Source organism: Pipistrellus kuhlii, unplaced genomic scaffold (genome assembly GCF_014108245.1).
Source record: "Pipistrellus kuhlii isolate mPipKuh1 unplaced genomic scaffold, mPipKuh1.p scaffold_m20_p_2, whole genome shotgun sequence".
Classification (NCBI taxonomy): domain Eukaryota; kingdom Metazoa; phylum Chordata; class Mammalia; order Chiroptera; family Vespertilionidae; genus Pipistrellus; species Pipistrellus kuhlii.
Window position 1 is genome coordinate 27,742,286 of NW_023425515.1, and position 25,712 is coordinate 27,767,997.

A 25,712-nucleotide genomic window follows, 5' to 3' on the forward strand; every position below is an offset into this window, starting at 1 on the left:
CCCACTACCTCAAATTTTTACTTCTGCCATCAGATTCTTTTATCTTGATTGTCATCCTCCCAACCTGGCTGCCAGGAGCTCCCATCACTCACTTTTCTCTGGCCTAATGAGTATGGATTTCTGACTCTAAGAATCTCATTAAAACGAAAGAACAAACTTGACTGAGTTCAGATCTCCCCAGATAACTAATTGCAGTCTGATAGTACTTTGCAGGCTCTTTCCCTGCCTCCTTTTCCTCTGCTCACTTATCTGGATGGATCTTTAGTGCCAACCGTTTATTATGAACATTTAGGAGCTGTCCTACAATAGTATCATTCCCAAGTGCCTAGTGATTGCAAACTGAGATGCCTCCTGGGAACCTAAGTGAGTAAAGTGGGTTGTGTAAAAGGCATGTGAGTTCTCTGAGCTGGACAGCATCTGCCCATCTGAAGTGGGAGGGGCTCTCAGCTCTATCTAATTACTGCCTTGCTTGCCGAAACTGGTTTGGCTCAGTGGATAGAGCATCAGCCTGCGTACTGAAAGGTCCTAGGTTCGATTCCGGTCAAGGGCACGTACCATGGTTGCGGGCACATCCCCAGTGGGGAGGTGCAAGAGGCAGCTGATCGATGTTTCTCTTTCATCGACGTTTCTAACTCTCTATCCCTTTCAATTCCTCTCTGTGTAAAATCAGTAAAATATATTTAAAAAAAATAAAAATAAAAATAATTGCTCCCTTGCTGGAGTGCAGCTCAGTGTTGCTAGTTTTTAAGAGGAGCCAGAGGTTCCTTTTCTAAAGTGAGAGGTCTCTCAGATTTTCCTCCCTGTTGGCTCAATATTTAATTTTTTATTTCAGAGATAGTAAAAAATGGCAGTGTTTTAATAAACTGTCATATACCCATTACCCATATATTCATTTTCTTGGTGTCCTCATTTCCCTCTTCTAGCCCGTGCAGTTAGTTTGAAATAAAGTCTAGACATCGTGTTATTTCACCTATAAACCACATTACTTTTTTCACACACCCATTCAAAACAAACAAAAATGATAAATTTCTTAACGTCTTTAAAATCCAGAAACTGCTCTCATTTCCTCAGCTGTCCTAAAATTGAGGGTTTTGTTTTTCTCAGTTTGTTGTAATTGGAATTTAAACATGGAGTAAACTTCTCTTTGGCTGATTTCTTACAAATTTCTTTTTTATTATTTTTTATTTTTTTTATTTTATTTTCCCCCCACCATTGCTCTCCTCCACCAGGTTCCCATCCCACCCTCTGCCCTTTCCCCACTCCCCATTGTCCTCATCCATAGGTACACAGTTTATGTTCAGTCTCTTCCCACATCCCCCTCTCCCCTTTTCCCCAAGATTCATCAGTTCACTCCCCTTTCATACCTCTGATTCTATTATATTAAACAGTTAATATTGTTCATCAGATTTTTTTTTTTAATTTCCTTGGTTTTTAGATTCACTTGTTGATAGTTACGTATTTGTTGTTCATAATTTTTATCTTTATTTACTTTCTCTTCTGAAAGAACCCCCTTCAGCAATTCATATAATTCTGGTTTAGTGTTGATGAACTCCTTTAGCTTTTTTTTATTAGTGAAGCTCTTTATCTGACCTTCGATTCTGAGTGATAGCTTTGCTGGATAGATTATCTTTGGCTGTAGGTTCTTACTATTCATCACCTTGAATATTTCTTGCCATTCCCATCTGGCCTGCATGGTTTCTGTTGAGAAATCAGCTGACAATCGTATAGGTGCTCCTTTATAGGTAACTACCTTCTTTTCTCTTGCTTCTTTTAATATTTTCTCTTTGTCTTTTGCTCTTGGAATCTTAATTATGATTTGTCTTGGTGTGGTCCTCTTTGGATTCCTTTTGTTTGGAGTTCTGTGCGCTTCCTGGACTTGTAAGTCTAATTCTTTCACCAGGTGGGGAAAGTTTTCTGTCACTATTTCTTTCAGTATGTTTTTGATATCTTGCTCTCTCTCATCTTCTGGGACCCCCATAATTCTGATGTTGGTTTGCTTGAAGTTGTCCCAGAGGTTTCTTACATTATCTTCAATTTTCTGGATTCTCTTGCCTTCTAGCTTCTGTGGAGGAGTGTCCTCTGGCTCTTTGTGTTCCAACTCTTTGACTTGATTCTTGCGATCTTCCATTCTGTTTTTAAGACTCTGTATAATATTTTTTATTTCAATCAATGTATTCTTTATTTCTTGTTGATCCCTTATCATTTCTTGTTGATTCCTTATTAATTCTAGTTGATCCCTTTTCATATCCTCATAGGTCTTATCCATCTTTTCTAGGAAATTCTTGAAAAACCTTATAAGCGTACGAGACCAGTTTAGCTCAATGGATAAAGTGTCGGCTTGGGGACTGAAGGGACCCGGGTTCGATTCCGGTCAAGGGCATGTACCTTGGTTGCGGGCATATCCCCAGTAGGGGGTGTGCAAGAGGCAACTGATCGATGACTCTCTCTCATCGATGTTTCTAACTCTCTATCTCTCTTCCTTCCTCTCTGTACAAAATCAATAAAATATATTTAAAAAAAAAAAAAAAGAAAAAAAGAAAAACCTTATAAGCGTAGATTTGAACTCTATATCCAGTCGCTTTTTGTCCTCCATTTCTTTCGTTTGTGATCTATTTCCTTGTCTCGGCATTTTCGCAGCTTTCCTGAGTTGGTAGCCTTAAAAGTCTCTGTGTTCTGCTTGGATGGGGTGGGGGTTCAGGGTGGAGCCTACAGCTTTGGCTTCCGTCAGCCCACCCTATGCGGGTCCTTCAGTACTCATTGCAAGCGCCTCTGAGAGAAAGGTGCCCTCGATTTTCGCCTGCTGCCAAACAGTCTATGCTCTCCCCCAATGAGCCCGGTATTGGGGTTCAGTTCAGTTGGAAGTGGAGTTGGAGGTGGTGTTCAGAGCAGTCTGGAGCCCCTATCTCCTTCCCGCCAGGGCAATCCCATGGCACAGCCAACTGTCCCTTCTCTGCTCCCCCGGGGTTCCGCCTTACAGCCCAGCTCCCTATGGATGAGCCTGGGTCCCCGGGGTCTGGCCTAGAGGTGGGGTTCAGAGCAGTCAGAACTGGGGCCCAGCACAGTCGGAGCTTTTATCTCCTTCCTGCTAGGGAACTCAGGCAGTCAGCCGCCCCTCCTCTCCAGCTCCATCCTCTCCGCGCAGAGCGTGTCTCCATACCTTAGGCTTTTACAGCTCCTCGTGCTTCCTTCTGGTTTTCTCCTTGCTTCTCGTTGTAGAATTTCCAGTCAGTCAACTTTCCTGTAGTTCTGGGTAATGTCCATTTTATAGTTTAGTTGTATTTTATTGAAATTGTTGTGTGCAGCTATGGCTAGGTGTTTACCTGTCAGCCATCTTGGAACAACCTCCAAATTTCTTTTAAAATATAGGTTTTCCCTCCTCTCTTTTTTTCTCTCCTTTTGCAGTTTATTTGTTGGGATAAAGTTTTTGGTCCTGCAGAGTTTTCTGCAACGTAAAGCAGACAGGCTGCATCCCGGCAGTGCTGCTGAGGGTGATCTGTGTTCCTGTTGGTGGAGAAGAGGCTTCAGCAGATATAGGCTGCACTTTTCTGGCAAGGATATCGTGGACAGTGGCTCGGTCTTTCATTAGAAATGCACATGTCTGCTTTTCTGCTTTGTGATAATCACTGCCTCTATTCTTTAATTCATAGGTGGCTCTAATATTTAAAAACACTATTTTGCATTGCCCGCCCCTATGTCTTGGATGAGCTGCAACCTATAAGCCATTCTGATCTACTAAAGTTCAGGATGAAACCCTTCCCTTGTCTGGAACTTTCTATGATTCATTGTAAGTTACTTCCAGTTAGGCTGACCTGGTACATGAAAATGATCTTGCCCAGTCTATCATTCAGTTTTACATTATCCTGTGTCTACTCACGGTGAGGGCAAAAAAAAAAAAAAAAAAAAAAAGAGCATTTCTTTTATCACGTCAGGTGGAGAGCATCCTAATGATAAAGCATTCTTTATTTGGATCAATGTCATGGTGTCTGTCCTCCATAAGGCAAGTCAGTCAAATATCTAGTGAATATGTATTTAACCTTTTAGAATTTTATTACTATGGGATGGGGCACAAGTAGGTTTACAATTGTTCGTACAGAAAATAATACAATAATAAATAAGTAATAATACAAGTATAAACTCTGTGTCTTACATACTCCATTTTTCCATAAATTTCTCTAGTTGTTTTTCATGTTGTAGAATGAGGGGAACTGGGCTGGGGCATTTAGAGAAACATTGATTGCAGGATGAGAGAGCACAGCAGGCAATCCAGTGTACCGGTTAGACTTCCACAGTTGAGTCCAGCCAATCTAACTTCCTAGCTGGGTAGCATTGGGACATTTACTTCATCTTTCTAGACTTAGTTTTCTTGTCTTTAGTGGGAACTCACAAAAGGTTGTTATAAGAATTGGGGCTTGTCCTGGCTGGTTTGGTTTGGTTCAGTGCATAGAGCATCGGCCCTCAGAATGAGAGGACCCAGGTTTAATTCTGGTCGGGGCACGTACCTAGGTTTCTGGTTCGATCTCCAGTTGGGGCACGTACAAAGGACAACCAGTTATGTTTCTCTCCAATTGATGTTTCCCTCCCCATTCCTCTCATTCTAAAAATCAATGAAAACATATCCTCAGGTGAGGATTTAAAAAAAAAAAGGAACAGTGGAAAGGAAGATGGTAAAAGTCAACATAATCTAGTTTTTGTTCTTTGAAAGGCAAATGGTTTTGTAACAGCACAATATAAGTTTTTTTTCTGGAGATACCAGCACGCATGTTCAGTGTTGAGCCAGGTGTTTTCATGTGCAGAGTGTACATGTTTAATGCTGGTACCAGGTGCAAGAGTTAACTCCTCATTGGTAAGCTGCACCTATACCTTGTGGTTTTTTCAAATTAGAGATGCAATGAGCAGTGGGAACCGGTTTCTGTGTGTAAAACTTATGTATTTCTACCTAAATATTTGCAATGTTTTTCAAAGATGCCCTTGTTGTTTGTACTTTTTTGCTGCCTCTCCAACCTTTACTCTCATCACTGCTTCTTGTCTCTTTTCACCAACTATTTATTTTTAGTTTTTTTTCCAGATGAAATCAACTGGAGAGAGACTTGTTGGTTTTTAGAATGTATATTTGGAGACCTTTCTGGGAAATAAGGATATTTTCTTATTTAGCATAGATTTTTTTCAGTCAGTAGACCTTGCCTATTTTAAATGGGGCTCGTTGGTTCTTACCATTAGCAGAAGGAGAGAGGCATGTTCCTTCCTGGGGTGATTATCCCCTGGGAATGCTGACCGTAGTGAGAGCAGGACAGGGCCACCAGCGAAGAACATGAGCCGTGGAATGTACTACATAAAATCTGTTTCTCTGTGGAAAGCTCAGCTAACAGCCCTGGTCTTCTGTGATGGGCCGGGGCCCACTGACTGTACTTGTCTGCTTTGTTTCCAGGGTATATGCCATGTACAATTCCGTGAAGGGATCCTGCTCTGAGCCAGTGAGCTTCACCACCCACAGCTGTGCACCTGAGTGCCCCTTGCCACCGAAGCTGGCGCACAGGAGCAAAAGCTCACTGACCTTGCAGTGGAAGGTGGGTAGCTCAGTGTCGGGAACAGGCTGAGGTCTGTAGCCATTTGAGACATTTATGTAGCGCTGTTCCAGTTTGGTGATGGTGTTTGGTTTTCTCCATAGTAACTATCTGAAATAAAATACTATGCTATCAGAAGTTGCCAACTCTCTGAAAGGAGGTGAAAGAGAGGACTGCAAAACCAAGCCTTAGCTCTGTTTTCAAGGGAATCTGGAAAATTTCTTAGGATTATAAGCGATACACTATAAGTGATATAAATACTGAAAATAACTAAAATTCATCACTTTTGAATGGTTTTCATCACTTTCTAATTCACCTCAACAAATATTTGAGGATTTCAGTAAAAAGTTTTTGTGAAGATTTATAGATAACATAGGTTCACAGCGCTGTTGGCTTCTTTTAGTGGCGATTCTGAAATGTTTAATACTTAAAACTGCCTAGGGTGATTCGAATTCTAAATGACATTCATCAAGATTTTACTAATTTTTACTTATTAGATCTTATCAGTCAGGATTGCTAATTATTTTTAAAAGTCCAAATCATATAATGGTTCTCATGAAATACCATTTACTGGCTACAAATGATTCTTGCCAAAGAGAGGCCCTTCACGAATTTAAAGAGCTTATTAGTCAGTCATACTTTTGTGTTTGCAAGCAGATGATAGATTGTTATTAATCTCTATAGCAATTATTTCTTTATATGAATATTTTAAAATACAGTTTAAATGTAAAATTTATAAAAGGAGAGAGAATACGAATGAATGGCATTTGGGGAGAACATTAACATGTGCAAGGAATGAGACGGTTAGTGATAGTCGTTATTGGTAAAGAAATGTTTTGTTTTCTTGTTCCTATACCAGAGGGTCAGGTTTATCTAGGAGGCGGGTAAAAGCAGTTGAGAGCAGTGGTCAGCACAGAGCCTGGCCGCCTCTAGACCCCTCTCCCGTGGGCAGCTGCGTTCTCGCTGCCAGTGGCCCACACCGAGTGTGTTCTGTGGACAAGGGCAAAGTTTAAACTGGCTCAGAATCTGAACTATTTTATTTTCCTTTCTGGCTTCCAGGGATAATCCAGGTCAGTGATTCCCCACCTTTTCAGAGTTTGAACACCCAATCGGTCATTGTTATTTAACTTCTTGGAGTATACACATCCATTTTTAAATGTGTTCTATATTTACACATATGCATATGTAAATATATCTTTAAGTAAAGAATTAAAATTCATTTTCTTGGAAAATATAAGAATCCTTCCTAAGAATATCAGAGGGACCCAGGGTCTCACCTAAAGTTGGGGATCACTGATATGTGCTCTGCTGAAAACCTAGCTTCAGTACAGGTTTCAGGCAGACTAGCTAGCAGCTTAAGGGAAAAGTTTTCTCTTGAGGAAAGTGTTGCAAATGTTTTTTCTCCCTTTAATTGTGAATCAGAAACCGCCTCCTGTTCCTTTCAGCCATGTGCAAACTTGAAAGTTCTGAATTTAGTTCAGTTTTTATTCTAATGTTCTTAAAACAGATTTCCTGATCTCAGTCTTTGGCTGCGGGAACAAGGACAGGGGACCATGCTCCGGCTGCCCACCTATCCTCGAATCCACAGACACTGAGAGGGCTCAGTCATGGCAGACAGGGTGGAACCAAACCAAAGTTGGTATTCCTACCTTCAAGGATTCAGTGGCTCTGGTGGAGCAAAGAAACTACTAAGAAACAATTTCTCTACAGGCTTATGAGCCGTTATAAATGCAGTTCTCTAAAATTTGACCCCTATCCATTAATTTTGAGCATTAACCCTGTCCACAAAAGCCTAAAATTGCAGTGCAGTAGAACATACAGCACTCACCTGAAATCTGGGTCTGGGGACTCAGAGATTATATGACTGAGCAAGAGGAAGGAAGGAAAGGAGAAGAGTTTCTGTATTAATTTACCTAATATTTACTGAGTCCCAGATGATGTTTTATTAACAATAATAAAGCAACGGCTGCTGTTTACTGAGTGCTTCCTATGAGACCACGTAGTTTAGTAGTTGATTTACATATATTCTCCCAGTTACTTATCATACACATTCATTCTTGGAACAATAAATTAAACATTGATATTAAGCAGCTAACATCAGATCACAAGTGACAAACAGCCGAGCTGGGCTTCAGATCAGCTCTGGTGACCAGGCTGCCTTCTGCTAGAGGCAGGACACTGCATTGTGGGAGCTCCTGTTCTTTCCTGGGTAGGAGCCAGGCCCAGGTACCTTCTCTCTCTCTCTCTCTCTCTCTCTCTCTCTCTCTCTCTCTCTCTCTCTCTCTCTCTCTCTCTCTCTCTGTCATCTCTTCCTCCCTCCTTCCCATAGATATATATATATAGATATATATATATCCCTCCCTCCATATCTATCTCGCTCTCTCCGTCTATCTCTATCTCTATCTCTCTCCCCACTCTACTACCCTGGTGCCGTGAAGAACCCCAGTGCTGCACTGCCCTCTGGCAGGTCTAATTCTGCAAAACACTATTCTCTGAAGTTCTCTGCTCCTCTGCCCATTGTCCAAGGCCTGTTTTCTCAGTGAAGCAGACCTTTTTTTTAAGAAAAAAGCAAATGATCAGACTTCTTTTTGCTAACTTGTAAGGTCTAACAGTCTCTGGTAATCTAGTCAGAGGATCCCATTTTTCCTCATTTCTGTTTAAAAGGGGGGCAAACTTTAATACTATAGAAGGCATTCTGATCTTAAGCACTTAAAATATAGATTCCAACTCTGAGCCCAACTGGGTCAGCTCTATCCTCCCAGACCCTAAGCAAGGCCTTTGTTTCTTAGCTGCCTTATTTCTCCTCTACTCTTGAACTTAAAGTTGCCTCTTAAAATTGTATTCCCTAGCCCTAGCCAGTTTGGTTCAATGGATAGAGCATCGGTATGTGGACTGAAGGGTTCCAAGTTCAATTTTAGCCAAGGGCACGGTCCTGGGTTGTGGGCTCAATCCCCAGTAGGGGCCATGTAGGAAGCAGCCGATCAATAATTCTCTCTCATCATTCATTGATGTTTCTCTCTCTCTCTCTCTCTCTCTCTCTCTCTCTCTCTCTCTCTCTCTCTCTCTCTCTCTCTCTCCCCTCTCTCTCTCCTCTCTCTCTCTTCCTCTCTGAAATCAATAGAAGTATATATTTTTTTTAAAAATTGTATCCCCAGAGGAAATATGGCACCATGTGGATGTAAAGGTAGAGATGGTAGAGAGGCAGCTTTGGCTATCTGTGGAAATTATTTCTTAATAGTGGGGGGACTTTCTGTACAGTTGACTTGTATTAAAATTGGTTTGTGATAATGAGTGACCAAAGAGATGCAGGAGCTTTCCAGGGTTATAGGATAACACTAGCATCAACATTGTATTTGAACTTTATATCTGTGAACAACTTTCTCCAACCTCTTATATTGTTATTTTTTAGGCACCAATTGACAATGGTTCAAAAATCACCAACTACCTTTTGGAATGGGATGAGGTAAGCTTGTTTTTACATTCATCTAAAATGCTATCTCAAAAATAAAATTTCTGAACAACTACCATTTTATTTCTTTATTCTTTTGTAATATTTGCTAAACACAGTAAAAAGAATGTAAACAGAGAAAATTTAAGCCAATAGTTATTGACTGAAAAATGAAGATGGATGGAAGTAGCATAAAGACTTGTGTGTTAAAACATATTTACTTGGCTTATTTGCAAAAAAAAAAAAAAAAGCTACTGAAAGAAAAGACATGATCTTCATTATTTTTGGGTTCCCAGTGTCTAGCCATTCATTAATTAGTATGAAAAATTTATTGTTCTGTCATCTTGACTGTATCTGAATGTCCTGTGTGCACTTTGGTATTGTATAGCTGAGTACTTTCTGTGGGAGAGTGGAGAGCACCTGGAGGTCTCACTCTGCCGACGTGTGTTACCCTGTCGGGTAGAGCATCCTACAACAGGTGCGCCCCTTTGCTGTTTCTGTTGCCAGAGGCCCTTGAAATGGTATTCGTGGTGGAATCTCCTCATCTTGAGGCCACTCTGTGCTGAATGGAGACCCAAATTCATTTCTGGTCTTGCTGAGCTACTAACAGGATCTCAGGCAGGAAACAATATAGAGGACTCTCCTCTCTGAAAAGCAGCTGTGCTTTTTGTACCCGGAGGCATTAATTCTATTCATTTCATTTACCCTTGCTTTAGTCTGTTTTTCTGTGACTGAGCTAACAGACTAGGATTTTCAGACTAGAAATCAAGTTGCCTAGTCTTTGCAACTTAAATTCAGGGGACTTTAAAGTTTAGAACACAGGCTTAGGCTTATGCAAAAAGTAACTTGTCAGGTGAGGAAAAAGTATTTTAACCAAATATAAAATGAAAATCAGATGAAGTTCTCATGATGAAATTTTGATGTGAAAGGGGGCGTCCTTCATCATTCCCTGGAGAAGCGTATTTTCCCATCTGGGTTGCATCTGAACAGCTAGAGTTGCAAGTTACCAAAGACAATGGTCTTTTGTTCTGAGGATCCTCGTGAATAGTTCCTGTGCACAGATTGGTGAAATCCCAGGCGTAACTGTTACATTTTACAGATCAGGTGGATTTTGTGTTAAGGTGGTTTGATCGGAACATGAAACCACCCCTGTGGCCCTTGTGGAAGGAGATTTTTATAGGCAGTCAGGAAAGGAACTATCTTCCCCCACTCTTCCTCCCTAAGGGTGAGTGGAGGTGGAATGCAAGTCTGTTCTAAGTGTGTTGCTTTGCTGCACAGACCTGATGATGGGGTTTTTTTTCTCATAATTTAAGGTTTACCAGTGAAGAGGAAGCTTTTGTTCATTTCAGGAATCTTCTCAGGGCAGTGTGTTTTGCTCTTCTCTGACACATAAGTAGTGTCAGAGGAGTTGAGTGCTTGAAATGGTAATGATTGGCTTCCTCCCTTTTGAATCTGGGTTGGGTAGTGTCCTGGCCTGATGCTGGGAGGAGATGTGCCGCAGCCTTAGATGAAGTGGAGAAACTATTTCTGATGACATCTGTAATCAATAGGACCTCCTATGGACTAGTGATCATGGAATATTAAATGGTTTATTTTTGGCCTTCTGTCTTAAACCTACTTGCTCTCCTTCCATCTTTTCCTTATTTTCACCTTAATTCTTCTGCCTTTCCCTTCCCTTTTTTCTCTCCCACCTTATAATTCCTGCAGATGAGCTTTATTGGAGATTCAGGTTCACTGATCCTCACCTACCATAGGCCTTTTGCCAACACAGAAACCCTTTTTTCTATGGAATAATATTCACCTTCTAGAAAAACTCTGTAAAGTCTCCCTTGATAATGGGATAACTGAAAAAACACCTTAATGAGGAGATGGTGGATTCCATTCCAAGCTTTCAAACAGGTCACTTAACTTCTATGGTCCTCAGTTAGCCCTTTCATTTATGTATACTTAAAAAAAAAATACATTTCTATTGATTTCAGAGAGAAAGGGAGAGGGAGAGAAAGATAGAAACATCAATGATGAGAGAGAATCATTGATCAGTTGCCTCCTGCATGCCTCACTCTGGGAACCAAGCCTGCAACCTGGGAACATGCCCTAACTGGGAATTGAATCGTGACCTCTTGGTTCTTAGGTAGATGCTCAATCACTGAGCCACATCAGCTGGGCAGTTAATGTACACTTATACTATTTAGTCTTTCTCAAATCTGGTTAGTAGGATTGCACCTTCTGACAAGAGAATATTTTGGGATCCTTTTCACTGCTGTTGGTCTGTTTATTGATCATTTCAGCATTTATGGAGCATAGCTCTCAGTTCATATACATGGCATGTGAATACTGTTCACTGTTGTATTGGAGATCTATGACATTGAAAAGATAGTGTCCTTATTTGGATAGCTGAAAAAGCTAATGTAATGCTATCCTTCTATACTTTTGAACAGATACAAAGAAACAGACTTAGGAACATACTTCTCTAATTGTTCCATCCATTAGCTTCTTTGTTTTATATCTCTTTCCCTGTTTCCCTAAAAAGATTAAAAAAAATGGTATCATTGGATTTCCTGGCAATGAGGAGAGTACAAGCAATAGTAACCAGTTCATTCCTGCCCATTCTATCATTTAAAAAGTCAAGTTTCTGATAGTCTGTGTTTCTAAAATTCTCAGCTAAGTTGGTGACCAGCAGGTCTGAAGGCAGGTGTGGCTCTCAGGAGGAACAGAAACAGAACCATTATAGCACAGGAGAACCCTGTATACCACCTCTCCTAAACCCATTACCATTAATGGCAAACCATTGCTCTGTAGAAGTCACTTGGAAGTCACTCTTTGGGTTCTTCAATTCATAAGAACTGCTTTTGTCTATTAATAATTGTAACTAGGCAATCCCTTAGCTTTTTAATCAATGTGGGCAGTCACTGTGACTATGAGATGGTAATGAGCAACTAAAAATGAAAGCACAGGTGCCCTTCGCTTTTCTGCATTGGCCATCAATTTCAGTTTCCCCCCGAAACAGAACAGTTTTCATAACTTGGGAAGGTGTGGCCTTTGCTTGCCATGTCTCTGTGCCGTGCTGACTCGGATGAGTTTTAGTATATAGAACCTTGGAGCCTGTCAACTGGCCTTAAAATTTTGTAGATCTTCAGCCCCTGTTTGTTGCTCCAGGAGACCCCGTTGTGAGCAACAAAGCAGGAGACCATTTTCAAGGCCGTTTTCTACATGGCTGTTGACAGTCATCATTGCCTTTCAGTTTCTTTCTGCTGACAAGGTGCCCCTGCCCCATGTTTAATCTAGTGCATGTCATCGCTACTCTGAAGGCTGGCAGAAAGCAGGTCTGAAACCTTGTGATGGTTTCTTTCTTCTGCTAGATTGGATTATTGCACCTGGTGCTACTTTAGAAACAAACAACAAAAACACTTTTATGAATTGAGTTTTAGTTTAATCCAGAATTATGAATAGCATAAGAGTTTCTTACCATTTTAATAGCAAAACAATGCTTAGATGCTAGATTTCTCATAGAGATAGTGCTTCCAGCTCTATGGACCTCCCTGAGCTGATCCCTGTAACCTGCCGTCCCCTCCGGCCACTTGAACTCGGACCTCTGTTGCCTCTTTCCTGGATGATATGTAGAGGTGGGAGTTTTTCTCCAGAAGGAGCTAAGGGGGAGGCTCAAGGACATAGAGGCCTCTAGGGTAAGGATGGGCTTTTATGAACAAGAATCATGAACCTCTGCATAGATTTACATATAAAGCCTGCCCAGTCTGGTTTAAAGGATGGTGATCTGGCCTTTTCCTTGAAAACTTGAGTAAAAGGGCAAATTTCACAGTCAAATAGGAACTTTTCCATTTTAGAAAACATAAATTCCATAAAGGAAGTATTTATGGAAACTTAATTTGTTGTGAGTTCTACTCCTAAGACATTGTTTTAAATCGTGCCGTGCAGAATCCTAACTGTAGCTACCATGTTTCCCCGAAAATAAGACATCCTCTGAAAATAAGACCTACTTACAGATTTCCTTCTGAGTGAAATATAAGGCATCCCCCCGAAAAGAAGGCCCCCCTAGGCTAAACATGAGAGATTTGGTCCACTGATTCTGAAAGAAATGGAGTCACAAGAAATTCACCAGGAAATTCAGGAATTGGATTGTTATGATGATGTTCCAGAAGATGATGACATGATTATCATTGAATAAATGAGTAAATTCTTGATACTGTAGGATTCACAGTTTGTCTGGTTTGTGTTAACAACTACCGTACTACCATACCATATATAGGTAATAAATTTCCTTTATTTTCTTTTAACAATAAATGTGTACCGTATTCTTCTTCATGGAAAAATAAGACATCCCCTGAAAATAAGACCTAGCGCATCTTTGGGAGCAAAAATTAATGTAAGACACTGTCTTATTTTCTGGGAAACAGGGTAGTTACTCAGCAAATTCTGGTCTTGCTGTTAATCTGTGGCATGGATTCATAGCAATGAGATGTATCAGTGGCATGGCATACGCCTAAAGAGATATGGATTTGTAATCTCTGCTTTGTCTCTAACTAGTCAAGCAAGTAATTTAACCCCCAAGCCTCAGCATCTCCACCTGTCATTTGTCACGTAGGTGGGTAAAGATTGAATGAGAGTCAGTGTAATGATTATTTCATGTCACCTAGCACAAGTTGAGACCTGGAATAGGAAAAAAGTCAACAATTAGAAGGGACTGAATGAAAGGAATGGGACATTCTTCTGTTGGGAACTTGAACAGGAACCCTGAGATTAGTGCGTCTGGTTTGCACTAACCAAAAACGGACGTTAGCGCTATATATAGATGTTCATTGTCACTAGCTTAGTTTCTGAACGTAACTGGTAGGGAACATACGAAAGAACTAGTAAAATTGCTTCATGGGAATGTACTAGTGGAGTTCCCAAGAAGCTTCCTCATGTGTGACTCAGCTAGCCCAGAAACGCATTTCACACATGGCTTTCCTGGTTACTAATGAGCCGGCACAGCTGTAAAACAGTGGACTGAGAATAAATAAATACTATAGAAATTGAGAGGTATATAATTTGAAATAGAAAGAGCAGAAAAGGCCAGCAGCAGGTAGAGTCCATTTGCCCCAGGGCATCAGCAAGCCCGTGGTGCCCAGTGGTCCTGCTGCAGAAACCTCTGTGGCTGCCACTAACTGGACATATAGTTCAGGAGAAGCCTCCTTAGCTCATTTAAAGAATTGAGCTAGCCCCGTGGTCAGCAAATTGCAGCTCACAAGCCACATGCAGCTCTTTGGCCCCTTGAGTGTCGCTCTTCCACAAAATACCACGGTCTGGGCGAGTCTATTTTGAAGAAATGGTGTTAGAAGTTTTAAGTTTAAAAAATTTGGCTCTGAAAAGAAATTTCAGTCATTGTACTGTTGATGTTTGGCTCTGTTGACTAATGAGTTTGCCGACCACTGAGCTAGCCCATAGGAGGTACGGAGTAACCAGTTTATTAATCAGATACCTTTAATTTAGGAATTAACTAATTAGTATGGATCATCTTTCAGAACTATTATTCACTTCATCCAAGTGAATTTGCAATGGCTTTTCAGGTTAGACAGCAGCTGTCCCTGGGAGAGCCTGGAGCCTCCCTGAGGACCACACAACTGATGCTCTGGCTGAGGTGCCATGTGGCCTTACATGGCACATGGTGAATAGTATGCCAGGTCCGTGGAGAAAACCAGGAAGGCCCATTCCCATTCCCCAACCCATCGCCAGTGCCTGGGGTTGTTCTCAGATTTCTTTTGAGAGCCATAGGCCATCAGACACCATCTTTCGCACAGTGCCTTAAACTGAACCAGTACCTGGCAGAGTGATGTGTATGATCACATCACAAACCTTCACTGCCACCGCTGAGAGTGCTTCCAGAGAACCAGGGGAATAGCTTCCCTGTGTAGCTCCTACTGAAGGAAGCTAGACCAGGGAGGATTGATAACTCTGCCAGATCCATAGGTACCAAAGGCAGCGCTGAGTTCAAAGAAGCCATCTCTCTCAGGGACTTCAGCCCAGTCATCTATACACCTGAAGCATTTCTCTACCTGCTTTTTATCGCTCATCACATGTGCGGGCAGTTATATGTTTGGGCAGCAGAATGTGTGGGGAGCTTCGGGTTGAGGCTAAGTTACCATCTTGGTCCTCATGTTGGTTGGCTGCTGGCAGCAGCCTCGGCTTGGCTAGATGATGGGCAGAGCCCAGCCAGCTCTCGGTTCACTTGTGACTAGTCCAGGTTTCCTGTTCCAACCTCACCACCTTGCTCCTCCTTTCCCTTCACTGGGACAGTCAACACATTGATCTTATCAAAGCAGTGACATCTGATGCACCCCATATATGCAGAGATAAAGGAAAGGGCCTGGTCATCCTTGCCTGTTTCAGGTAGCTAAGCATCTCTCACTAATAGGAAAGACTGGTATGCTAGAGGATAAAATGAATGCAGCATTTACGTAGGAGCCTGTGACCACAGACTATCCCACCCCCTTTTCTTACCTTTGAAAGTTCCTCTATGCCAGAGTGCTCAGCAAAATGAAAGAGGCATCACAGAAGAGAGTGAGGTTTGGCACAGGGCACCTTCGAATCCCCCCAGATGTGGAGTGTCTCCGCCTCCCTGTTATGAACCCTTCTTCTATATGGTTATGCTGCACATACATGCTCTTTTATTTCTCAAGCCAACATTTATCTTTGATGTTGCCTAGGGTCAGCCAGTGCTGGAACAACTTCTAAATATAGACGTCCTAGCAGACTAAATCTTCGAGCCTGGCAGTAGTTCAGTTGGCCAGTAAACCTTATTTTTTATTTGATTTATCTTTGCTGTTTCTGACAGGTTGAACTATGCCTGTTACAAAGAGTGCCCAGCCCAGAATCACTCAGCCCCTGTCTGGATCCAACAGCCATAGGCCACACAGCACATGACAACTGATAATCAAATTCCTGTAACTTATTTAGCAGACAGTTATCAAACCTGGTAAGAGCAGATGGAGAAGACAACAGGCAATGGCTGTGAAAAAACCTGTAAGAGAAGGAGGTCAGTGGGGAGAAAACAGCAGGAGAAGTAGAAGTGGCAAAGGGAGCCTGTTCACCATCAGTTCTGGTGCCCTGGTGTTGGCCATACTCGTGTTCTTGTGCCAGAAAGAGGAACAGGAAGGATCATTTCCAGTCTGTTAATTTGAAGTAAATTGAAAATATCAGCCAACCTCATCTATCAGTGCCAGTTTGGGCAATGTCAGCTTCCAGAGCCAAAGTGCCAGGGTAACTGGAAATGTTAGCCAGAGCAGCCACATTCCCTGCAGTCTAGAGAATTACTCCTGGCAGGAAAAAATTGTAGCCTAAATTAATTGGAGTGTGTGTGAGTTACATGTTAGAATTGGCTATGGATGCATTAATTCCTTAACAGCAAAGCAACCCATTTAGTTGATTCATCTCCCAAAGTACTGAGGACAGCTTTGTAAAAATAGGTAAGTTAATAAAAAAGAAAATATACTTGAAAAAATTTGTTTTCATTCTTTCAGTTACTTGGCTCTCCCAATTGGCAGTTACTTTTAAACATTTTAAACTAAAGATGAATCAATAGTCACTTTTTTTTATCTTCTACAAAAATAATTTTTGGAATCTCTTCAGAGAGGCCTTATGTTGTAGGATGATTTTGAGGTAAAAGGCCAGTGCTAAGTGCATGTGGAAAACAGAAGCCTTTATTTGGGCACGCTGTAAACATTTGTGTACTGGCTTGCAAGCACACTTCCGCTCCCTCACCTCCTGGTTATTTGTAATGCAGGAGGAATTTTAAAAGTTTACTGGAAATTTCATACTATAAACATATATAGTCATCAAAATTAAAGAGTGTAATATTGCATAACAAATTACCCCAAAACTTAATGACTTAGTGCAGCCACTTCCTTATGCTCCTGGAATAGGGGAGGGAATTTGGACAGGACACTCAGGTTGGGGGATGGCCTTTCTGGGTTCCACAGTCGCTGGAGTGTCAGCTGGGAGGACTCACTGGAGATTCGGATCTTCTGGTTGGGTCTTCACTCACAAGTCTAGCGGTCACTCGTGGCGTTGGTAGGACCTCCTCTGGGGCTTCCTCAGAGCATGGCAGCCAGGAAGGAGTCAGAATTGCTGAAGTTAATGTTGCAGGGAAAAGACAGAAGCTTCATCTTTCAGACCCAGCCTTGGAAGTCACACAGCTGCATGTTCTCTCAGTCACAAGTGAGTCACAGCACACCCACATTAAGGGAAAGGCCCATAGGCTTGGCTCCTCGATGGTCGGGTATCAAAGAATTTGTGGACGTGTCTAAAATCACCACCATGTGGCAGAAGGCTTCTCTTAACTCTCTTAGTCATAAGAAACCGTTAATAAATATTTTTCCTTTATCTTTATATAGCACATATGGTGTGTTTGAGTAACTATGACGTCATGAACTTTGAAAGTACAACATAACTCTTTTCCAGCTTCTGCTTCGTTTCTGAGTGTTCTGGCAGAGGGAGAAGGAAGATGTGTACCCAGAATTGCATGGGTAGATGGGACTCAGACCCTGTACCCAGTGTGGCTCAACCTCAGGGGCACTGCTCTGCCCAGTTAACAGATGGAGCAGTCACTACCTGCTCCCTCAGCGGTAAGGAGACAGAGCCCAGGAGGCAAACTGGACTCATGTCAGTTAGTGCCTCCACCTCCGTTGTTGCACTGGGAAGTAGGGGCTGTGTCCTCCTCCTTTGGGGAGCCACAGGACTTCAGCAAAGTATCTAAATTTTTGGAGGAGGGGCAGAGAAGATAAGAAATGTGCTATAATTTTATTTAATAGCAATTTTGAATTAAACTATAGATTAGAAAGTAATGGACAATATTCAAGTAGATCATGAAAGGGCAGAAGATAAAATAGAAAAATAGAATATATGTCCCTCAAAATATTTAAACCCTTTTATATTTATAACTTAATTCCAAATATCATTTTAAACGATGAAGTAATGTTTACAAGGTTAATAATCTTTGTCCCCGTGGTTATTAACACATCTTGAAAAATGTTTCCAAGAGTGAGTCATTCTCGGCTGTGCAGCCACGTAAGTATATTTCACATACTCCTCCAGCTTCCTTCCATCACCCCTGCCTTTCCAAGACTGACAGAAAGTTGGAGCTGGTAGACATTCTTCAGAATTTAGCAGGAACTTTGTTGGATCCAGAAGAACATCTGCATTCATTGTTATTAGACTTGTAACCAAATTCACGGCCTTTCCCGGAAGGGAGTGAAGATAAGGATGGAGCAGCGGAGAGGCAGGTGCTTCTATAATTTTTTGTTACCAGACTGAGCTTCCTCACAAAGATGGTGAATCTAGAACTGAAAGGGAGGCCTTGCTCAGCAAGGATCAGGTCAATGAGATGTCCAACCTAGGCCAGGTAACATGAGGGATAGAGTGCAATTCATAGGCACCGAGCTGCCCAGCACATACTAGTGGGATTGGAGAATCATCCGGTCCAGTGGGATCTAGAATGGAGATGACATACGAGGTGTTTTTGTTCAATAGTAAGAAAGAGGGGATGGAGGCAAAACTGGGGAGTTCTAGACTGGGGAAGGACTGGTCTGGTATATTGTGTGCACACTAGCCAGCTTGCTGGCGTACCCAGTGCTTTCCTGGAAAGCAGTTCCATTTGTCTCAAGGCCCGGGAGCTGAATCGGTGCTCTCAAGCCCACTCTGGGTGTGGGATGACAGTAGGTTAGCAAGAACCATAAATTCAGTCTCGTGAGAAGAGGAACACTTAACTGAAGAAAGTCACGCCTCACCTCACCCTAAATTGAGTGCTATGAAGTTTATTGACACACGGTTGATTTGTATGTTAAGATTTCTTTACACTCTAGTGAAGATTAGCTTTGTCCTGGGATGAACTTAATGTGTGTTTGGGTAAGCCCAACATTTGAAATGGAAACAAGCCAGGAAACCCTGATAGTCTGCCCTTTTTTTTTGGCTGTGGACACTGGCAGGAGAAAGAGGGTCCAGAGCAAGGCTAGGCATCCTATGGCTCATGTCAGATATAGCCCAGTGGCTAGGTCCACTCCAGAATGCTCAATGGTGTGGGCTCGAAGCCTCCGTTCCCCTATTCTCAATCGGGGTAAAGTTTTCTTTCCTTTCCCAGGAGAACAGGAACTCAGGTGCTCATCTGAAACAGGTCTGACCCTGATTGCAATCCCATGCTGCATATCTCATCTCACAATGTGCCAAGAACCAGGGTGCTGCTGAAACCAGTTTGTCTAAGACTTAGACTCAAAGTTAGGGGTGTCGAACTCAATCAGAGAAGGGGCCAAAATCTAAAATCCAGCCTAAATCGCGGGCTGAATGGTTTACTGAACAGTCATAAACTGTCATTGTGATGGAAACGCAGCGGAGGGCAGTGATGACAGCGCGGTGCGGGCCACATTGCAAGGCCTGGCGAGACGGATTTGGCCCGCGGGCCTTGTGTTTGACACATGTGCTCTAAGTAGATTGAGCGTCGGTGTGCGGACTGAAAGGTCCCGGGTTCGATTCTGGTCAAGGGCATGTACCTTGGTTGCGGGCACATCCCCGGTAGGGGGTGTGCAAGAGGCAACTGATCAATGTTTCTTTCTCATCGACGTTTCTAGCTCTCTAGCTCTCTCCCTTCCTCTCTGTAAAAAATCAATAAAATATATTATAAATAAATAAATAAATAAATAAATAAATAAATAAATAATAAAAAAACCAGGGTGCTGCTGGGCAGGCAGGCTCCAGCTCTTCCCTGTGGACCAGCCAACTGCTGGGCCTTTTGAGACCCCATCCTTCACTCTCCTCAGTGGGTGGGACACACCACAAGTGGTCTATCAGCAGTGGTTGACCAGGACAAGGCTTGGGCCACAGATAAAACTGCTTCTAGTGTTTGGCCAGACTATTGATAACAACAAGCCTAAAAACTGTTTCTTCTCTTTTTTTCAAATATATTTTTACTAGAGGCCTGGTGCACAAAATTCATGTACTGGGGGAGGGGTCCCTCAGCCCAGTCTGGCAGCCCTCAGGGGATATCCTACTGATGGCTTAGGCCCACTCTCCCTGGCGAGCTGGCCTAAGTCACAGTCTGCAGGAAGCAACTGGGATGATCAGGGGAAGGCGCCACTCCCACCACTCCACTGCTGCTGCCACTGGCAGCCAACACAGCCATTCCCTTCACCACAAAAAAATGACAACTTTCTTTAGGCATTTTCAAGATGTCTCTTTCATAGGATATGATCTTCCTTTCTTTCTTTCTTTCTTTCTTTCTTTCTTTCTTTCTTTCATCTTCATCTGAGGATATTTTTCTATTGATTTTTAGAGAACATGGAAGAGAGAGAGAAAAACAAAGTGAGAAGTACACTTCTATTGGTTGCCTCCTGCATGAGCCCTGACCTGGACCCCGGTCAGGGAGAAGCCTGCAACCTAGGTACATGCCCTTGATCAGAATCGAACCTGGATCCTGGGGTCCGCAGGCCGAGGCTCTATCCACTAAGCCAAACCGGCTAGGGCAGGATAGGACGTTGCTTAGCCCCTCCAGCAGCAAACTTTCATTTTTTTTTCCTCCAGGAGTATGGTGGAAAATCTCTAGATCACCGTCTTGGATTATTATCCAAGTTACCAAGAACACTGCGAGTGGTGTACAGGGAGCTTAGCCAATGAGAGGTCAGAAAAGCTGTTTCCTTTGCAGCTAGCACGCAGAGGCAGGACTGCTGGTGCACTGTCCTCCAGTAAGGGCTGGCCCGCCTGTGTGTTGTGTGTCTGCTCCAGGCCCGGCCCTGGCCTGGAGCAGACACACAACACATAGGAGCAGGCTCACCTATGTGTTGCGTCTTCGCTCTGGGCCATCTGCGCATGCAGCCTCCTCTTGAGCCAGTCGTGATTCTTATGGCATCCTGGTATTATTTATATATATTTCAGAGAGGGAGGGAGAGAGATGGAAACATCAATTATGAGAATCATTGATCGGCTGCCTCCTGCACACCCCCTACTGGGGACCAAGCCCACAACTTGGGCATTTGCCTGATTGGGAATCTAACTGTGACCTCCCAAGTTCGTAAGTCTGCTCAACTACTGAGCAACACTGACTGGGCTAATTATCTATTTCTCTCTCGCTTTTTTAATATATTTTTATTGAGCTCTTGCTGGTTTGGCTCAGTGGATAGAGCATTGATCTGCGGAGTGAAAGGTTCTGGGTTTCATTCTGATCAAGGGTACATGCTGGGGTTGGGGGCTCCATCCTCAATAGGAGATATACACACACCCACACACACACACACACACACACACACACAAGTACCGTATTTTTCAGACCATAAGACGCACCGGACCATAAGACGCACCAGTTTTTAGAGAAGGGAAATGAAGAAAAAAAATTCTGAAACAAATAGTGTCCTAAAATATTTTATGTGCATTAAAACCCAACATCACAGTCATAAACACATGTAATCAACCCTGTAAAGTAAACAGCAGCATTTAGAACCATTTTAGAGCCGGGAAAGCACACAGAGACCACACAGAGCTGGGCAAGTAAAAAAAACTTTTTTTTTAAAGTATATGTGTAGGCTATATTTGGACCATAAGACGCAGGGACTTTTTCCCCCCACTTCTGGGGGGGAAAAAGTGCGTCTTATGGTCCGAAAAATACAGTAATTGATCTCAGAGAGGAAGGGAGAGGGAGAGAGAGAGAGAAACATCAATGATGAGAGAGAATCATTGATCGGCTGCATCCTGCATGCCCCCTACTGGGGATGAAGCCCGTAATCCTTGACCAGAATCGAACCCAGGACCCTTCACTTCACAGGCCAGTGCTCTATCCACTGAGCCAAACCACTAGGGCTGGTTACTCATTTCTATTAGGATCATGTTTTCGTGGGAAATTTTGCACAAGGATGATGTTAAATTATTAAAAAATAAGTTTTCTTTCCAAGTAAAGCTAGTATATCTCAGTAATCCTATGTAGCTTAAATTAGATTTTATTAGATCAGGGATCATAGCATAGTTTATAATCTCAGAATCATCAGGAAGTTACTATTTGCCATTTATAAAACTTTGCTGACATTAACAACATGAACATTTTCAATTTTGATAAAGTGACTAAGCATTTATGTTATTATTCTTATCAGTTTGAATCTTTCAATCTTCTAAGGTAGGGGTGTCGAACTCAATCAGAGAAGGGGCCAAAATCTAAAATCCAGCCTAAATCGCGGGCCGAATGGTTTACTGAACAGTCATAAACTGTCATTGTGATGGAAACGCAGCGGAGTGCAGTGATGACAGCGCGGTGCGGGCCACATTGCAAGGCCTGGCGGGACGGATTTGGCCCTCAGGCCTTGTGTTTGACATATGTGTTCTAAGGCATAACCTTTTTTTTAAAAAAAAAAAAAAAAATCCTATTTCTTAGGATTTACTTTATTTATAAATGCTGTTCACAACCTGGGCTGCTTCTTGGTTTATAAGCAGATTCTCAACTTCACCTGTACCTTGAACTTGTACTTCAGTGCATAAGCCCCAGAGCTGTTCATGGGAGACCCCGCCATCATGCATAAGCCATCAGATCGCTGGAGCCCAGGCCTTTCTCCGTCCTCATTTGCTTACTTCTCAGCTGTTGATTACTTTGTCCTGCACTCACTTTTATGATGGTTATTTTTTTTTTTCTTTCCAGGTAGCCCTTTTGAAGTAATCCCCATGGCATACATGAATATTTTACTCAAAAGCTTCTTTCATGTCTGAAATATTTTAATCTGCTTTCCATTGTGTTTGCTTTATTCTCAGTGACTTCTAAAAATTCACCAATAGGCCTTACTCCTTTAACTCCGTGACTTATTTGCTTCTAAAACCTGATTCTAAGAGTTCTGCCAATCTGGGTCTTTCCTCATGTTCTTAGGGACTGTGCATCTTGGAAGGTAGTAAGATGGAAAATTTGGCATGCTTTGTCTAAACAAGTTGGAGTTTATTTAGCAGTTGTTTCTGATACTGAAGTAGAAATTAAATATAAAAATGTTGGAAACATAGGAAATGTCTTAAAGGTCAAATGCCTCCCCCATCCCCGTTCTTTGGTGAGCTCCTTTAAAAGAAGGCTAGTTCCCATCAGCGATGCCTCCTCACTCTTTTTCTCATTTAAATCACAGACAGTCTGGTTTTCACCAAATTAAAGCAAATCAACCTAGTAAGGCACAGACTGACTTTTATTTACTGGCTGTAGTTCTAAGGACCAGAAATGGGCAAAGGAGCCCAAACAAAGAAATAGGAAAAATGAGGCATTGAAGGGGAGCCAGCTTTGGGTTTGGAAAGGATGAGGCTTCCGTGGCGGCAGGATGTGCCTTTCTTACTGTTTACTCCGAGCTCAGAAATAGAGGAGAAAGAAGGTAGATCACGCTACAGCCTGAAAGGGATACAAAACATACCAGGGCATAGAGTGTAATCAGACACTGGATGTAGTTATGCAAATGTATGTGGAATAAATCGTCTGCTGCAGCCTTAATACTCAAGGTTAAAGTAAGCGGAATGGCACAGGGACTTGACTCTAGCAGCAGTGGAAAAATGCTGTGCTTTACTCTTTGCACCCAAATCTATGTTGAACCCCCATCAAATGAGCTTTGAATCTTAAAGACTATTCGGACTTTTCTTCCTTCCTGGGGTGGCACCACGTTGCTCTGGATGGGGAGGGAGAGGAAGTGTTAGTTTGAGGATGAAGATGGCATGGTTGTTTTTAGTCTCTTTACCCTAGTGATGCTTCAGGCTAGTTGTGTGTTTATTTTATTTTTAATTAAACTTTACCTGGGATATGTTTTAATGGTAAGAATGTGCAGGCCTGCTTTGAAAGGAAGGAAATGCTTGAATTTGCTTTGGAGAAAAATGTGCTTTCTGCTTTCTTTATAGAATAAATTGAGAATTTCAAACATATTTCTGAAGGCCCTGGGCACAACCATCTGATTAGAATGCTAAGATACAGTCAGCGTTAGCAGGTGGTTTTCTTTGCAAGAACATAGATAAAATACTGTGGATTGTGGCTATGAAATATTTGTACTAGCAAACCGCTGATGTGAGTATTTCATGCCTTGGAGCATGGCACAGCACAGCTAAGGTTTTTTTCTTATTCACTGGTCTATTAAGAGAACCCACTGGAGTGTTTTCTTTTCACTTCAAGGAATTTGAAGCATCATGTAAGGCTAGGAAGGCATTAAAAACATATTACCAGCCTCATAAGACACTTAAGAGTAGCTGTATTACATATAAATGATTCAGCCAATGTCTCAAGTACTTATCAGACATTCATTTTACCTCTGCAAGCATTGATTGAGCTCCCAGATTGTCCAAAGCACTGTTAGGAGAAAAGCAGATGTGGACGAGATGGTGCAGAGGCACATGACCAATATTTAGAAATGGGTGAGCAAATAGCTCACCATCGCTGGAATGTACATGGTGGAGAGGGTGGCTGCTGTGAGTCTGGAGAGGAGAGGAAGGCTGGGAAGACTTTCTGTGGCCGCCCAGCTACATAGCCTGGTCCTCGGGTGCAGGCAGCCCCTGTGAAGGACTGGGTTTCGGAGCCCTCAGGCCGCAGACCCACCTCAGTTGGTCAGATTGGGCAGTCTGGCCAACCTGAGTGAGGAAGATCAGAAACTGCCTTGTCGTGTGCCTGAGAGGACCTTTTCATGTTATTAACCAAAAGCCACTTTCTGAGTCTGGTGCGTTGTTCATCCCAGTGACGTTTTCAGCAGTGCCTTTATGTTAAGGATGGCATTTCATTGTAGGCACTTGGATGTGCAACCCAGACACTTCCCCTCCCTTCTCTGGGTTCTGTGCATCCAAGCTAGGAAGGTAAACGGTTTGCAAAATGTTCCTTCGTTTTCTTACGGTTGTTTACTTTTTAAAAAACTTCGGTGCCTTGTTTCGCTTTTCCCTTAGGGCAAAAGAAACAGTGGTTTCAGACAGTGCTTCTTCGGGAGCCAGAAGCACTGCAAGCTGACGAAGCTTTGCCCAGCGATGGGGTACACGTTCAGGCTGGCTGCTCGGAACGACATCGGCACCAGGTATGACGTCTCCTCGTCCTCGTCTGCGTGGCGGTTCTGAGTCTCCCCGTCACGCCCTGGAAGGCACAGGAGCGCCCGCTGCCTCCACACGGAACCAGTTTGAGCCTTTTCAAGAGGGAATGTTAACCAGAGAGTACAAGGCCCCTTCTGAGGAGATCATGCCGCTGTGTGGCCTCTTTGCAGCCTTGCAAGCTGTAATGCAAAGGCCCCCGCGAGGGGCTCTGTGAACCCAGGTGGAGGTAATAGTGCAGATATTGAAAGGAATCCCTCTTGGGGTGTTTTTGTTTTTGAGGTCATGTGCCTTTTCTTTTTCTTTTTCTTTATCACTTTAGCAAGCTCCTCTTCTGTTGCCTTTTTCAATTATATGTGCGTATTCCCTGATACAAAGAGAGAGGTGCTGGGCCAGCATTGTTGTCAAGCTGAGGGTAGATACCAGATTGGGGAAAATCTGACTGCCTGGATGCAAGGCTCAGAGGCGGCAGAAGAAAGACAAGGGCAGGTGGAGAGTGAGGCCTCAGTGGGTCCAAGATGCTTTGAAAAGATCGTATTTTGGTCGCACTTCCTGGGCAACTTGATTAAGGGAAAAGTCTTTTTCTTTCGTCACTGTTTGTGGAAAGGCCTAAAGGTTCAGCACATCATTGGCCTCCAGCCTCTTTTCCAGCCTAAAATCTTAGCATC

General features: G+C 42.6%; 1 protein-coding gene across 11 annotated transcripts in view; it reads left to right on the top strand.

Annotated features, from left to right (window-relative positions):
* FNDC3B (fibronectin type III domain containing 3B) overlaps positions 1 to 25,712 on the top strand; it is a 321,193-nt gene that overhangs the window by 239,692 nt on the left and 55,789 nt on the right. For all 11 annotated transcript variants that reach the window (XM_045583670.1, XM_045583677.1, XM_045583674.1 and 8 more), the window contains 3 exons: positions 5,426 to 5,564; positions 8,971 to 9,024; positions 24,910 to 25,034. In XM_045583670.1, the coding sequence (XP_045439626.1) occupies positions 5,426 to 5,564; positions 8,971 to 9,024; positions 24,910 to 25,034 (318 nt within the window). The remainder of the gene's footprint in view (positions 1 to 5,425; positions 5,565 to 8,970; positions 9,025 to 24,909; positions 25,035 to 25,712) is intronic.